Here is a 16,591-nt window from a genome sequence, read left to right on the forward strand (position 1 = left end):
CTCTGTGAGTTCGAGGCCAGCCTGGTTACAAGAGCTAGTTCCAGGACAGGAACCAAAAGCTACGGAGAAACCCTGTCTCAAAAAATCAAAAAAAAAAAAAAAAGAATAGAAACGTGAGGAGAAAGGGGAGTGGTGTGCGGGAAGGTAGGTGGGAAGAGAGAGCTCCGTGTTAGATCCCTGTGCAGCACACAAGGTCCAGGTTCAGTCCAAGTACAGCCAAGGAAGAAAGGGATGGTGGAAGTTATCTTCTGGAGGCAGAAGCAAGAGGCTCTCGTGTTCCAGGCCGACCTGGCCTATATAATGAAAATAAATAGGTAAATAATAAGTAAAGAAGTAAGTAAGTAAATAGATGGTCGGTAGGCAGAGTGCTTTCTTGGCACACACTGGAATTCACAATCCTTGCCCAGCCATCATCAGAGAAGTTTCTTCTTGCGGTAGTCAGTAACTAACACAGTGACCCTTACAGGCCCATGTACATGAATGAGGAACCTAAAACCAAACCCTTCATTAGACCCTTCCCCTCAGGGCTCAGAGGGCTCAGAGGAAGAGGAGGCAGAAAGATCGTGAGAGCCAGCAGGGATGGAGGACACCAAGGAAGCGGTGTCTTCGAGTTGCAATAGAACTGACACATGAGATCCCACCGAGAGACTCACGGTTCCTGTACTGAAAGAACTGGACAAGCGTTCCCATCCCTAACCAAAAAGCTATCTCCAGCTGACAACTGCTTACAAAGGAAAATGGGTTTCTGTAGGGAGTCTCACTGTGTATACTAACCGCACTTGAGGGCAGGCCCCAGCCCAGCGGTAGATGGCCAACACAAACAAACTCAATGGCATTTTTGTAGACTTTTTGTCTCACATTGCACTGTTTGGGCATTTTCTGTCTTATTGGCCTTTTGCTTATAAATCATGGTTACTGGTTTTGTGCTTTTATGGGTTTTGTTTTTGTGAGTATGTGTGTATCGTGTGTTTTTCTTTTGTTGTTGTTGTTTGTTTGCCTGTTTGTTTTCTAAAGAAAGAAAGGGAATGGAGTTGGGTGAGTGGGGAAGATCTGGGAGGAGTTGGGGGAGGGGAAACCATGATCAGAATATATTGAATGAAAAAAATTTTAATTAAAAAAAAAAGATGGTGTTCTTTTTTTTTTCTTTTTCTTTTTTTGGTTTTTCGAGACAGGGTTTCACTGTAGTTTTAGAGCCTGACCTGGAACTAGCTCTTGTAGACCAGGCTGGCCTCGAACTCACAGAGATCCGCCTGCCTCTGCCTCCTGAGTGCTGAGATTAAAGGCGGGCTACACCACCACCCGACTTAAAGATGGTATTCTTTTCAGCAGTGCATATACTAACATTGGAACGACACAATACAGAGATTAGCTTGGTCCCTGTGAAGGATGACATTCTAATCTGTGAAACAATCCTTGTTTTTCTCTTTCTTTCTCTTTCTTTTTTTAAAAAAGGCTAGGGCTGCTACACAGAGAAACTCTATCTAGAAAAACCAACCCCCCACCCCCCAAAAAAGAACTGGGTGGTGGCGCATGCTTTTAACCCCAGAATTTAGGAGGCAGAGGCAGCTGAACCTCTGTGAATTCCAGGCCAGTCTGGTCTACAAAATGAGTTTCAGGACACAGAGAAACCCTGTTTCAAAAATTAAAACAAAAAACCAAAACAAACAACAACAACAATAAAATAGGGGCTGGCTCTCTTGTAGCACAGAAATGGTTCAGTTGTAACTACAGCTCCAGAGGGATCAAATGCCTCTGGCTTCCAAGGGCACATACAACACACACACACACACACACACACACACACACACACGCACACACACGCACGCACGCACCATGACTGGCTCCATACATTTTCTTCAGTAGTGTATCCACTGCTCTGTGTATGTAGTACATGCTCCTGAAGACAACCCTAATGAATTCCTTGGGTCACACACACACACAAACACACACACGCATGTGCGCGCGTGCACTCACACATGAAAATAGAAGAGGGGCCCATTAGGGGTAGGAGGGGGACAAGAAAGGACAATGTATTTGTGTGTGTGTATTTGTGTGTGTGTTAAATACAGTAAAAAATCTATGTGTACGTCATGCAAATGTCATAATGAGCCAGGCAGTGATAGCACACGCCTTTAATCCTAACACTTGGGTGGCAGAGGCAGGCGAATCTTGAATTCTAGACCAGTCTGGTCTACAGAGTGAGTTTCAGGACAGCCAAGGTTACAGAGAGAGACCCTGTCTTGAAAGACAAACAAACCAACAAAATATAAAAGAAACAAACAAAAGTCATAATGAAACCAATTATTGTGTATGGTTAATACATACTGACAAAACATTAAAAGTTAAAATAAGCAAATAAATAAAAAAATAGAAAAATCTCTGAGACTCTGTCTTAAAACATTTACATTGACGTGGACATTCTGTTTACATACATTTACACACATATATGTACATACATTTGTATGTAGCACATGATTTTATCCAAGTAAAAATAACTATTCCTGTAAGTGTAGATTTCTGCAGAATGAGTGCTTGCCTAGGTTAAGCAAAGCCCTGATTTTTATCCTCAGGACTGAAAACAACAAGAACAGCAACAACAAACTGTCCCAGGAAGTAGAGAAAGGCCATACTACATAGAGAGACGGAATAAGAGGGCACTAGAGGGATTTGGCGCTGGAAATCCTTCTGCACAATCCTGGTCCCAATCCCGAGTTTCTGGGTCTCAGTGACACACACTTGGAGCTGAACGTAATCCTGATGATCTAAACAGTTAAGGGACAATGGTACATGCTGCCCAAGCCCACAGAGTCTAAGTGGGGGTCTCCTTGGAGAGTGTGGGGGGCTCTTCGGTGTGTCTTCCATGTGTGAGCCGCAGTGAAGACACTACAACATCCCCACACTTTCTGGAGGAGGAAGGCACTGGAAGATGGCCAGAGGAGAAACAGTATGTTTTCTAAACTAGACCTTGTAAATTGCAAGTCAAACCTTGGAGTCAAAAGCAGGAGATAATAGGGATCCCTGAGACAAACGCTGTTAGGTTTGGGGAGGCCTTATGGACCCAAGTGAAGAGCTAGGGGTTCACTGAGAGCAGTAAGAAGTGATTTCAGTGTTGAGCCAGGGAGGTGCCAGTGGGAGGCATGCGGAGTGAGTCAACGGAGATCCTGACCAGGTTCAGTGGCTGTCATGAGAGGAAGCATGAGGAGGGAGGCTGTAGCTTCAGTGACTCAGAGATGCTGGTACCATGAGAGAAACCAGAAATTGTGTGTGCGGCGGTGGCGCCAAGGTCACTCAATCAGTCTTCTTTGCCCCACTGTCCCAAGGCCCCTTGGAATGGTTTGAGAACTGTCAAGAGTCCTGAGTATTTCATTTTGCAAGTGTGGAAACTGAGGTACAAAAAGGATAAATGAGCTGGGTGATAGGGCATGCTCTTACTCCCAGCACTTGGGAAACAGAGGTGGTGGGGGCTGGGGGATCTCGGTGAAGTGAGGTCCTGTCTGAGAGAAGAGAAAGAAAGGAAGGAAGGAAGGAAGGAAAAAAGGAAGGAAGAAGGGAGGGAGGGAAGGAGAGAGAGAGAGAAAGGAGAAGAAGAAAAAAGAGATTATTTGCCTGTGGTGGTGAGTGTCAGGACTTGAACGTTTGAACTGGAATCTGGGTCTCTCTCTCTGTCCTAGAAAGGAGCGTGCCAGGTTAGGTTAGGGAAACAGCTGACCATGGATCATAATGTATCTATCATAACGTAGCTCATCACCTCCACCTAAGGAGATAAGAAAACAAAAGAAGGTGGTTGGTGCTCTAGGAGATAGGAAGCAATCTTGGCTAAAACTAAACTTGGGATTATCTAGGCCTCACTTGGCTAGTATTTCTGTCCTTCAGTGTTTCTCTCTCTCTCTCTCTCTCTCTCTCTCTCTCTCTCTCTCTCTCTCTCTCACACACACACACACACACACACACACACCTGTAGCTTCCTGGAAAGGAACCTGAACCCCAATGGATTCGGACAGGTATGCGTGCTCACCTGGTCCATCCAGCAGGTGCCTAGCAGGTGAGCCCCCATGGATTCGGATGGGTATGCGTGCTCACCTGGTCCATCCAGCAGGTGCCTAGCAGGTGAGCCCCCATAGATTCGGATAGGTATGGGTGCTCACCTGGCCCAGCAGGTGTCTAACAGGTGTCACAGGTGTACCTCAGAAAGACTTCTAAAGAATGCCACCCATACATCCAACTCTATGCTGCTCCCCTAACCCCTTAGTGATACTATCTCACTTGACATACTACCTTTTTGTCTACAGACCATGGTGTCCTTAAGGCAGAATAAGCTTTGTTTTCCTCAAAAATGCTCTTTAAAGTCCCTCCCGTTCCAATCCTTGGATTCCTATTCCCCTCCAAGCCTCTGCCGGCGAACCCTCATGGGCACAGGATTCCTGGACCAAACCTCTAGTCACATTGTCCACAGCCAGCAACCCTGACCTGCAATAATCCCTTATGTGTCAAGGCTGAAGACTGGTCCAACCAACCCAAGGCTACAAGCTTTGGCCAGTGGTGGAGGTTTAAAGCTATATAGGTTGTCCTTCGTATTTAAGCTGGGATAACATTCCCCAGCCAGACCCCGAGTCCTGAAATCTTCTCAGAGGATGGGAGGATGGGCCTGAGATTGTCCTGGAGCCCCAGTGCTGAGCATCACACTCCAGAAAGGAGGGGGAGCGGGGAGGGCCCCACCTACCTGGTGAGGTCATGGGAAAGCAGCTCTGGCGCTGACACCTGGGGAAACCCGTTTCCAGGCTGCTTCCCACGCTAGCTCTCCTGGGAACCAACTAAGCCAAGCCCCAAGCAGGGAGCCCCACACCTGTTCCCCCTAGTCCAGTTCCCATCACATTGTCCCATCTGATCCAGCCCCCACCCTTCAACCCAGCCTCAGTTCCCAACCCATCTGCCAGGCTGCTGGGCCTTGAGAAAGGTTACGAAGGGGCATTGGGCATGATCCAGGAAACCACGGAGACAGCAGCTTCAGAAACAGAAGGTTTTATTCGCAGATTGCATTGCTCACCTTCTAAGCTATGACCTTGGGGAAAGGGACAACCCCTGCCCCTTCCTCCTTCAGGCTCTCATTTGCAGCTCCTCCCCCTCCCTTCGCTGGGCCTGGACTCTCACTTCCTGCCCCTTTGCTGGCCCAGCCAGTTTGGGCAGTGCCTAGGGAGTCCAGAGACCCAGTTCTTCCCCGGGAACAGCCCAGCCTCCCTGGCCTTGGGGCCTGAGGGCAGCCCAGGTGTCAGCCCTCTCCACAGCTGTCTGCCCTGCTCTTTCTTTAGGCCCAGTCCTCTAGTCCGTCTCCAGTCCTCCACTTCAAGGCTCACGTTCTGTTTCCCGTCTCAATCTCTCACTGGCGTGAGACTCAAACTCTCACTTCCTACTCCATCTCAAACCTCTCCAAATCAAGACCCACCATCTTCCAACCCTCCAAGATGCCTCACTTTGTCACACCTGTGCTAGGAGAGGGTGAGGGCATCCACAATAGGCCTGCATTCAGCGGCCCCACGGTAAAAAAAAAAAAAAGGGAATTACATCCCAAGCTGCTCAGAAACCGGCACTGATGCGATTATCCCATGAATATCAAAGTGCTGGGATTTTCCTGCGAGTCTTGACCAATGCAATCCAAATCAGAGTCAGCCCCTTGCACAGGACAGGGCTCACCCCATTTTATCAGAGTGTGCAGCTAGAGGCCCACATTCCCAGCGTTCAATAGAGAACTGAGTCCCGGGAGCTGGCCAGGACCTGCTAGTACCCGATGTCCCAGGGTCCGGAAGTCTCCAGCCACCTGCCTACCACTTGCACTACCATGACTGCTCAAACAAAGCAGAAGAACTTCTTCCAGCGGCAGCGAGAGAGCGTGCGCACACCTTTTGCGTTCAGTTTCTTCTCTAGGCGGGCTTTGTGTTCAATGGCACTGAGAATGGCCGAGTCAAACACCTCCTTCAAGTTCTTCTGTGTCAAGGCTGAACACTCAAGGTAGCAGCAGGCCCGGATTTTCTCCGCCAGACCCTGGGCCTGGGGTTGGGGTATTGGGCCCTCCCGGCCTCCCTGGTCCAGTTGAATTAGTACATTGACATCGTCCCTCAGATCAGCCTGAGTGCCCACCAGCAACACAGGTGCTTGGGGGTTGTGAGTGCGGATCTCCGGCAGCCATTTTTCTGTGATGTTTTGGAAGGAGCTGGGCTGCACCACACTGAAGCAAGCCAGAAAGACATCAGTATCTGGGTAGCAGAGGGAGCGAAGCCGGTCAAAGTCCTCCTAGGGGGTAGCAAGGCCAGTCGTTAGCAAGATCATTCCCTTCACATTGGAACAGAAGTCTGCTTCTCACTTAGGGGGTGGAGACCTAAGACTCCTAAAGCCCAAAGCCTGTTCCATTCCTACTCCATGCAGGTATCCTCCCAGCCTCCAACCCTCTCTAACCCCTCACCCAACGAAGGCTACACCCAGCTTCTCACCTGCCCTGCGGTATCCCAGAGCTCGATTCGCACAGGGGCTCCATCTACCAGGACTTGCACTGCAGAGGTGGGGAGGGGAAAGCATGAGTTAGGCACAGCATCCTCGTCCTTCTAGGCAGGCCTCACCAGCGCCACCTCCGGGCCTGCTCTGGGGGGGGGGGGTCTTCGGTGCCCTCCCGCCAGCAAGCCGGCCCTAAACTACAACCCCTCCCCAGCCTCAGGGGCCCCGGGGCAGTAGAACATACCAGAGAAGGTGTCCAGTGCCGTGGGCCGGTAGCGCGTGGGGTACCCATTGCAGGTATAGCTGACGATGAGACTGCTCTTGCCCACCGCGCCATCGCCCACTAGCACGCATTTGATGCCCAGCTCCGGAGGTGCGCTGCGCCGCCGCGGAGGAGGGGTCGAGGCTGGGAGAGGCGGTGGCTCGGCGTCGCTCAGCTCCCGTGGCGGCATGGCCCGCTCCCGGGGTAGCAAAGGGGCCAGCCCGGACCAGGCTCCGCGGCGCTCAGGGAAGCAGGTTCCGCAGGCGGTCGGCGACAGTCTGTCCAAGCTGGGCACGCCCGCTAGAGACTAGCAGAGGGTATATATGTTGGGCCCCGCCCACCTCATCTGCATGTCCCAAGTGGCCCGGACCCCGCCCACCGACCTGGACCTCCCTCTGCAGAACACTCAGCGATTGCCAAGCTTCCAGAGAAGAAAGGGATATGAAAACCTGGCCATCGTGAAGGTACAAGGACAAAGATCCGGCATATGATATTTGGCAGATTCATGATTTATTGTTAATAGGAAGACACTACAGAATCCATAATGTAGCATGTTCAAAATAAACACATCACATTAAATCTTTTTTTAAGTAAAAAAAAAAGCTTTTATACATACGTTGGTATGTGTATTAAGCATCAGTACAGTAATTTTACTAATAAAGTATTCTTTTAACCTACTGGGAGTGAGCCTGAGATTGTAGCCCAGAGTGCCTGCCTAGCATGGGTAAAGCCCTAGGTCTGATTCCCCAGTACCACCGGCCTGGTGGTGCAGTCCTCTAATCCCAGCACCCTGGGGGCGGAGGAAGAAGGATTAGAACTTCAAGGCCATCTTCTGTTGCACAGAGACAGATGGAGACCAGGCCAGGCTACAATGAGACCCTTTCTGAAATAAACAATCTGGCATGGTTGGTTGCTGCCCCATGGCTTTATTCCCAGCAGCAGGGAGGCAGACACAGAAGCAGAAGGATTTCTGTGTGTTTGAGGCCAGCTTGGTATACATAGTTAAGTTCTAGACAGTCATGACTACATAGTGAAACCCTGTCTCAAAACAAACTGACAAAAATATAATATGCATATATTATAGGGAATGGTGATGTAATCTGGGTAAAGAGTGCTTGCCTAGCATAAATGTGGCCCTCTGTTTAATGTCTAGCACATTTAAAAAAATACACAGGGCTGGAGAGATGGCTCAGTGGTCAATGAACTTCTTCTGCTTCTTTGTTTGTTTGTTTTTGTTTTGTTTTGTTTTTGTTTTTTAAGACAGGGTTTTTCTGTAACTTTGGAGCCTGTCCTGGAACCCACTCTGAAGACCAGGCTGGCCTCAAATTCACAGAAATCCACCTGCCTTTGCCTCCCGAGTGCTGGGATTAAAGGTGTGCGCCACCACCGCCACTTCTACACACAACAGCCATTCAAAACAAAGTTGTGAAGCTTCACATTCGATTTTATATTTTCACTATCAAATATACTTTTGAATACTTTTTAAAGATATAACATATATAGGTGTTTTGTCTGCGTGTCTGTCTGTCTATATGCCACATGCATACAGCGCCCGTGGAGCCAGTGGAGGATGTCGATGCCCTGGAACTGGAGTACAGATGGTTGCTAGCAGCCATAAAGGTGCTCAGAACCAAACTCACATCCTTCACAAGTGCGGCAAGTGCTCTTAGCTGCTCGGGCATGTCTTTAGCACCCCCTGTGTACATTTGAGCATTTGTAAAGTTCCCAAAATAACTACTGTTATTCTTTTTAAATAAAGAGTTTATTTTTTATTTGTAGTGTGTGTCTGTACACGGATATGTGCACATGAGTACAGTCCCTGAGGAGACCAAAAGAGGACCTCAGAGTCCCTGAAGCTGGGCTTACACACATTATGAAGCTGCCTAAGCGGGTGCTGGGAACTGAACTCGGTCCTCTAAAAGGGCAGCATGCACCTTTAACTATTGAGCCATCTCTCCAGCCCAGTCTAATGTTATCTTTAGCATGAAAGCACACTATAATTACCTGCTTGCAGCTGCTGTTCCTGGGCCACCTACAGTCCTCGCCCTGAAAGGAACTCACAGACTCTAACAAGACTTGCCAGGTAAGGTCACCCAGAGAGCAAGTGAGAGAGTAGCCTGATACTAATTTAGTCTCTATGGAAGTCACAGCAAGTGACATTAGGCCCGGTACCTTCCTCTGCTTCCCTAGGCAGTCTTTTATCTCAGTCTGCACAAAGATCACCGAGACGCTTTCACACAAGCAGGCAGACATTCATGAGTTTGGGCAAAGGACAAGACTGCAAAGCGGATAGGAGGTGATACTAAAGAGACACCCAGTATACTAGTTCAGAGTTCCACAAATCTAGCCTGATGTGGCATTCATCTGCAACCCCAGCACTCGGGAGGCTGAGGCAGCAGGACTGCCATTAACATAGACAGTCTAGTTTACATGATGGGTGCCAGGGCATCCAAGACTACCCAAGACCCTATCACTAAATACAAACAAACAAAAATCTTGATGTGATGGGGCTGGAGAGATGACTCAGAGGTTGAGAGTATTGCCTGCTCTTCCAAAGGTCCTGAGTTCAATTCCCAGCAACCACATGGTGGCTCACAACCATCTGTAATGAGGTCTGGTGCCCTCTTCTGGCTTGCAGGCATACACACAGACAGAATATTGTATACATAATAAAAATAAATAAATATTTTAAAAAAATCTTGATGTGAAATGGCTAAAAAATTGCTGACTTGACCGCGCTTGGAAAACTGTAGGTGTCCCAGTAGCCACTTTTATATCCCAATGTCTACCTCCTCATTCCCTTTATCTACATGTCTAAAGATGTTAATGATCCTAATTGTTGCCTCACCCCCCCCCCAAATCCTCAGACGCATCCCCATAGGTTTATTTAGAGTTACTGAAAGGTGTCGTAAGTGTCATCATTCTCTTACATCACCCGAGAAAGTCCAAAAGCCGTTCATTTTGTCCTAGAAAGAGAGGGGACTTTAGACTCAGTCTCCCCTGTTCTTCAGCTCATAAGCTGACTCCTACAGAATCAATCACTTCACCACTCTTAGTACTAGTATTTATCTCCGAAAGCCCTTCTGGTAATAGCTGTCTGTGATTCAGGAATCCTAGGGATGCTGCATAGGTGTCCAGGACAAAACTACTCAATACGAGGGTAGACACACCCACTCTCCTCTCTCTCCCTTTGGAATACTCTTTTCTTTAACCTGGGTTTTAATAATAACTTTATTGGGCTGGCGATACAGCTGAGTTTGTACAGTGGAATCACACATGAGATCCTGGGTTTCATTCCCAGCATGATATAAATCTGGAGTAAAGTACACTCCTGTAATCCTGGTGCTTAAAAAGTAATGACAGCAGGCATGGTGGCACACACCTTTAATCTCAGCACTTGGGAATCAAAGGCAGGCTGATCTCTATGAGGTTAAGGCCAGCGCGGTCTACTTATTGAGTCCCAGGTCAGCCAGGGCTACGTAGTGTGACTCTATTTCAAAAATAATAAAAGATGTAGTGTTAGGATCATCAGAAGCTCAAGGTCTCCTTGGCGACACAGCAGGTTCAAGGTCAGCTGGGATATATGAGACCCGGTCTCAAAGGGGAAACTAAAGCTTTATTAAAGGTTTAGTACTTTTCAATCCTTTCTGAAGACATACACAGGTGGGACAAACATGGGACATGTCTGCTGGGCTTGAGGAAATGTCCTGCCCTGGTCTGAGGCTGGCCGTTCTTCAATGGTCTCGTGGGTGGAGACACTTTCTGACCAAGGTCCCTCTGTCTAAGCTGGTTTAGGTACAGTCTTGTCAGCAAGAGGGGGAGGGAGGAGACAACCTGGGAGCTGGTGAGTCACCTATTTCTCAGCTAAGGACTTGTAATTCTGGCTGCGACTTCTGGGAAAGTCCTCTTCTAGGTGCCGGGGTTGCAACTTCTTCCTGCCTGCCTGCCATGTCTGCCCCAACTTCCAGACATATCTGCTAGGGTTACAACTTGGCACCAACATTATGTGCTGGGTAAATCTACTCTAGGATGGGGGCAGGAAACAGACGTGAGGAGCCTGAGGCATTGTGGAGAGCAAGAGCTAAACAAACAAATATGACAGGAAAAATGGAAGCAGTTCATAGAGAGAAAAGTCAAGTGGTCCAAACTGAACTATGTGAACAAGGTAAAGCAATATAATCTATCATAACACAAATAATTATAAATCCATACCCACAAAAGCTTTATATATAAATAAGATGAGGATAAGAATTTCAAAGAGCTGGGCAGTGGTGGCACACACCTTCAATCCCAGCACTCAGGAGGCAGAGGCAGCTTGTGAGGTTGAGGCCAGAATGCTCCCAGAATGTTCAGTATAGTTGCATGGGACTCTCTCTAGACCTGTAAAAATGCTATTGTTTGTCCTGACTGACAACAATCAGAAGAACTGAAGTGAGGTGTGTGTGTGTGTGTGTGTGTGTATCTTCCTCTTTTGTGGCTGAGTATGTTGAAGTTCAGAAGATGAGTTGTAGAATTAGAAGACATCAAAGAAACTGACAGTCTGTCCCCAACCAACAAGCCACAATCCATACTAACGTGTAGAATATTGTCAGGCATTTTTGTTTATTCCTTATCCTATTTAAATATATTTATTTCTTTAGATTTATTTATTTTATGTAGACCCAAGCTCTGTTCCCAACATCCACATGGCGGCTCACGAGTCTCCCCACAACTCCAGCTCCAGGGGATCGGCACCTTCCTCTGACCTCTGACCTCTGATCCAGGCGATCGGCACCTTCCTCTGACCTCTGACCTCTGATCCAGGGGATCGGCACCTTCCTCTGACCTCTGAGGTGCCAGGCACACATCTAGTGCACCTCTGTAGCGCACGCAAAACACTATATGCATAAAATAACAATAAAAAACAAAAGGAAAAGCCAGTGGTGGTGCTGGTGCATGCCTTTAGTCCCAGAGGTAGAGGAAAGCTGATCTCTGTGAGTTCAAGGCGAGCCTGGTCCACAAAGTGAGTTCCAGGACAGTCAGAGCTGTTACACAGAGCCTGTCTAGAAAAACAGAACAAAGAAACAAAAACAAAACAAAAAAGAGCAAAAATAAAGACAAGAGTAAGCCAAAAGAAACTCATACTGCACTCAAGGCTGCTGTCAAGAGTGAGTGCAGAGAGGCCTGGCAGTGGTGGCGCACACCTTTAATCCCAGCACTTGGGAGGCAGAGGCAGGTGGATCTCTGTGAGTTAGTGGCCAGCCTGGTCTACAAGAGCAAGTTCCAGGACAGGCTCCAAAGCCACAGAGAAATCCTGTCTTTAAAAACAAACAAACAAAAAATAACAAACAAAAACAAAACAAAAAAAACCCCAACAACAACAAAAAAGAGTGAGCCCAGAGATCAGGAAATTTTTAAATAAAGAGAAGATGAAAGAAAAAAAATCTTATGGGCTGTTGAAATGGTTCAGCATGTAAAGATGCCAGCTACCAAACCTGAATACCTGAGTTCAATCCCTGGGACCCACATGGTGGAAGTAGAAAACTGATTCCCGCAAGCTGTCCTCCTTCTCTGATCTCCAGATGCCTGCTGCCAAAAGGCACAAGCACTCACACACTAATAAATTAGTAAGTACATCTAATAAAAATAAAAAATTAAATTAAAAAGAAAAAATGAAATATATATATATATATATATATATATATATATATATATATATATATATATCTTACTTGCCAGACTTTAACGATGATAATGACAGTATTACAATAATCATTCGACTCCGACACACTTTCTAAATTTTCCCGGTTAATTGGAGTGAGAGAGCGTTTGGGGGTTATATTCGGTGGTCTTGGTTGAATTGCCTCGTGGCATCACTGGCTAGCCCTCTAGCTGCCAAGGTCCCCCACATCCTCCGTTTTATCCATTGGCGCTCAGCTCTGGGCTTCTATCATGTCCTTGCCCTTCCCGTTTTTCACCCAGCCAATCCCAAGTGAGAATATCTGCCCCCAATCTCTAAGTGTCCTCAGGCCCTGACCAACACTGCTGAGTGTTTGCTAAGAGCTGTCACTTAAAAACAATCATCCAGAGCCAGGCGTGGCGGCACACGCTTTTAATCCCAGCTTGGGAGGCACAGGTAGGAGGAGCTCGGTGAGTTCGAGTTCAGCGTGGTCTACAGAGTGAGCTACACAGAGAGGCTGTCTCAAAAAGAGCAAAATAAGCGCGCGCGCGCGCACACACACACACACACACACACACACACACACACACACCAAACCAAAAAAAAATCAACAACAAAACAACAGCAACCAGAAACCATCCTTCCTGACGGCTCTGGAAGATGGTGGAGGAGCAGGTTTTAGTTCCCTAGCAACAAGGCCAGTCTGCAGAGGCCCACTGGTCATGTGCAGAGCAGCATCGACATTTCCAGAACTTTCTACAGAAGTAACTGGACAGAAACCCTGGCATTCCTCACCCAAGACGCATTCCCGTGGCCTGTGTGTGGCCAGCGGCCACACTGGACCAGGCAAGGCCAGGCTGCCCTGGAATGTTCCATGGGGTCCCTCCCTCCCCTGACAAGAAAAACAACAACAAAAACCCTGGTAGTGGTCCCTGCCACCCTCAGGTTATGCAGCTGAAGCCTGTCAAAAAGTGGCTCACCTCGGGCGTCGAGCTCATGGCACCACTGGAAGTATCTGAACCAGGTGATGACCACAACGGGAAGGAAAGCGGAAGGAAGAGACAGTGAACCGGAAGAAGCCCTCGCCCCCTCGAGGAGAACTCGGGCGAGAAAACCTGTTGGTTCACGAAGGTCCTCAAGATGAATGGTGCGAGCCCAATAAAGACTGTATGTGCGTAAAAACAGCCTCATCCAAAAGGACTCCCTTTAATTTTTGTTGTTATTGCTTTGTTTCTCGAGCAGGGTTTCTCTGTGTTACAGTCCTAGCTGTCCTGGGAACTCGCTCTGTAGACCAAGATGGCCTCGAACTCACAGAGATCCGCCTGCCTCTGCCTCCCTACTGCTGAGGTTGAAGGCATACGCCATCACCACCCAGTGAAATCCCTTTGACTGAGGTCCCTATTATACTTATTTCTAGCGATTGATAAAGCTATTTCTCAATTTAATGAGTAGGCTACACATTGTAGCCCAGAACTGTCTGGAGCTTTCTATGTAACCCAGGTCAACAGCGAATTTATCTCCCTGCTTCAGCCCCCTGAGTGTTGGGCACAGACATGGGTGGAGCCACCACCGAGCTCTCAGCCCTTTCTTTCCAAGTGTCTGGCTCCTTCCCTTCAGGATTCTGTATCACAATACTCACCTCCTACTTACCTTCTGGGCTTGCTTTGTTCCTCTCTAGTGCACCTAAGGTTCTTAAGACAACAGATCTGTCACTCTCCCACTCAAAAGCCAGCAGCAGAGAGTGAGAGCAAATGCTGGTCTCAGCTTGATATCACACACCCTCAGGATGGAATAATAAAATGACGGAGAGGGATTGTTTATGTATTTATTTATATTTATTTATTGGGTTTTTTGTTTTGTTTTGTTTTTGATACAGGGTTTCTTTGTGTAGCCATGGCTGTCCTGAAAGTCACTCTGTAGACCAAGCTGGCCTCAAAGTTAGAGATCTGCCCCTCCCAAGTGCTGGGATTAAATGCATGCACTACTACGGCACTTGGAGGAGAGGAATTTTAAAAACTGGGAATTGTTGTGTATTCCTATAATCCCAGAAATGGGAATATAGAGGCAGGAGATCAGGAGTTCAAGTCTCGCTTCAGTCACTTATGTAGTTAAAGGCCAATCTTGGTTACATGATGAGTTCCAGGTCATTGTAAATTCCTGTCTCAAAACAAAATGAAAGAAAAGAAGAAAAAATGAGAAAGGAAGAAATGGAAAGAAAGAAAGAAAGAAAGAAAGAAAGAAAGAAAAAGGAAGGAAGGAGAGGGCCTGGAGAGACAGTTCAGTGGTTAAGAAAATTGACTGTTCTTCCAGAGGACCTGGGTTCAATTCCCAGCACCCACATGGCAGCCCACGACTGTCTGTAATCCCAATCCAGGGGATCTGACACCTCACACAGACATACATGTAGGCAAAACACCAATATAAAATAAAATAAAAATAAATTATTTACAAAGAGAAAGAAAGAGGCGGGCACAGTGAGGTGAGTCAGTGGTTAAGAGAGCTCTCCTGGAGAAAGCTAGGGTTCAGTTCCGGGCATCTACGTGTGCAATGAAAAGCATCAGCTCGGGACCCTCAAGACCACTTCTTAGCATAAGGGAAATTTATTTTCCTTACAGGGACAGAGAGCAGGGATAAGGGACTAAGACAGGAGATAGAGAAAGAGGGAGATGGGGAAAGGAACAACAAAAAAGGGGAGCAGGAGTATTTGTTACCAAGGGGCAAAGGACTGCCTCTGGATAAAGAGGGACAGACGTGGCCCATGGGACAGAAGACTGTCTCTGGATAGAAGGAACAGACGTGGCCCATAGGACAGAGGACTGTCTCTGGATAGAGAGGGGACAGACGTGGCACAGAGGAAAATGGCAGTTTATAAAGGTAAAACAGGAAAGCCTGTGTTAGGATGAGGTGTTTAATTTTAACTGGACATGCTAATTAGGTGAGCCAAAGGGATTGCTGGATTTCAATACTTTAATAGCTGGACCTTGGTAGTCAGCTTCGGGAGCAGGGATTGGCCAAATAAGGGGATAGACCTTGCAGGCTAGCTTTAGGAATGTAATCTAATGGTTTTTATCAAGGCAGAAGAGATGGGGAAAGAGGGCAAAGCCACATGCTCATGTGGGCTAGTGTCCCTTCAACACGTATGTTCACAGTCATGTGTAACTCTAGCTCCGGGGAATCAGCCCTCTTCTGGCCTCTACTAGCATTGGACATGCTTGTGGTATATATATGTCTGTGCAGGTAAACACTCACATGCATTAGAAAGAAAAGAAAGGTGGGGTAGGGTGGGGGTGCTGTGAGGTGGTTCAGTAGGTAAAGGCACTTGCCACAGAGACCGATAACGAACTTTGGACCCTGGAAATCACATCAAGGCGGAAGGAGAAAACTGACTGGACAAAATTGTCCTCTGACATCTACATTACATGTGTGGTGGTACACCTGTGCCTGCACTCACAGACATGTATTGTGGTACACCTGTGCCTGCACACACACAGATGTATTGTGGTACACCTGTGCCTGCACACACACACATGTATTGTGGTACACCTGTGCCTGCACTCACAGACATGTATTGTGGTACACCTGTGCCTGCACACACACAGATGTATTGTGGTACACCTGTGCCTGCACACACACACACACATGTATTGTGGTACACCTGTGCCTGCACACACACACACACACACGTATTGTGGTACACCCGTGCCTGCACACACACACATGTATTGTGGTACACCTGTACCTGCACCCACACACACATGTACTGTGGTACACCTGTGCCTTCACACACACACACACACACACATGTATTGTGGTACACCTGTGCCTGCACACACACATGTACTGTGGTACACCTGTGCCTGCACTCACAGACATGTATTGTGGTACACCTGTGCCTGCACACACACACACACATGTATTGTGGTACACCTGTGCCTGCACTCACAGACATGTATTGTGGTACACCTGTGCCTGCACACACACATATATTGTGGTACACCTGTGCCTGCACACACACACATGTATTGTGGTACACCTGTGCCTGCACTCACAGACATGTATTGTGGTACACCTGTGCCTGCACACACACACATGTATTGTGGTACACCTGTGCCTGCACACACACACACACATGTATTGTGGTACACCTGTGCCTGCACACACACATATATTGTGGTACACCTGTGCCT

The 16,591-nt window shown here is 47.6% G+C and overlaps 1 protein-coding gene and 1 non-coding gene across 2 annotated transcripts; one reads left to right on the forward strand and one right to left on the reverse strand.

Annotated features, from left to right (window-relative positions):
* Positions 1-1,313: 1,313 nt before the first annotated feature.
* LOC142845273 (U6 spliceosomal RNA) lies at positions 1,314-1,421 on the forward strand. The gene has a single exon (XR_012909840.1). It is a non-coding gene; the product is annotated as a U6 spliceosomal RNA (small nuclear RNA).
* Positions 1,422-5,005: 3,584 nt separating this feature from the next.
* Positions 5,006-7,037, reverse strand: Rhov (ras homolog family member V). The gene is made up of 3 exons (XM_075961809.1): positions 6,728-7,037; positions 6,483-6,541; positions 5,006-6,285 (listed from the first exon to the last, which is right to left on the reverse strand). Exons 1-3 carry the CDS (start codon positions 6,933-6,935, stop codon positions 5,842-5,844), a joined length of 711 nt encoding a protein of 236 aa, XP_075817924.1. The 5' UTR covers positions 6,936-7,037; the 3' UTR covers positions 5,006-5,841.
* Positions 7,038-16,591: the final 9,554 nt, after the last annotated feature.

Source organism: Microtus pennsylvanicus, chromosome 2, assembly GCF_037038515.1.
Source record: "Microtus pennsylvanicus isolate mMicPen1 chromosome 2, mMicPen1.hap1, whole genome shotgun sequence".
NCBI classification, from domain to species: domain Eukaryota; kingdom Metazoa; phylum Chordata; class Mammalia; order Rodentia; family Cricetidae; genus Microtus; species Microtus pennsylvanicus.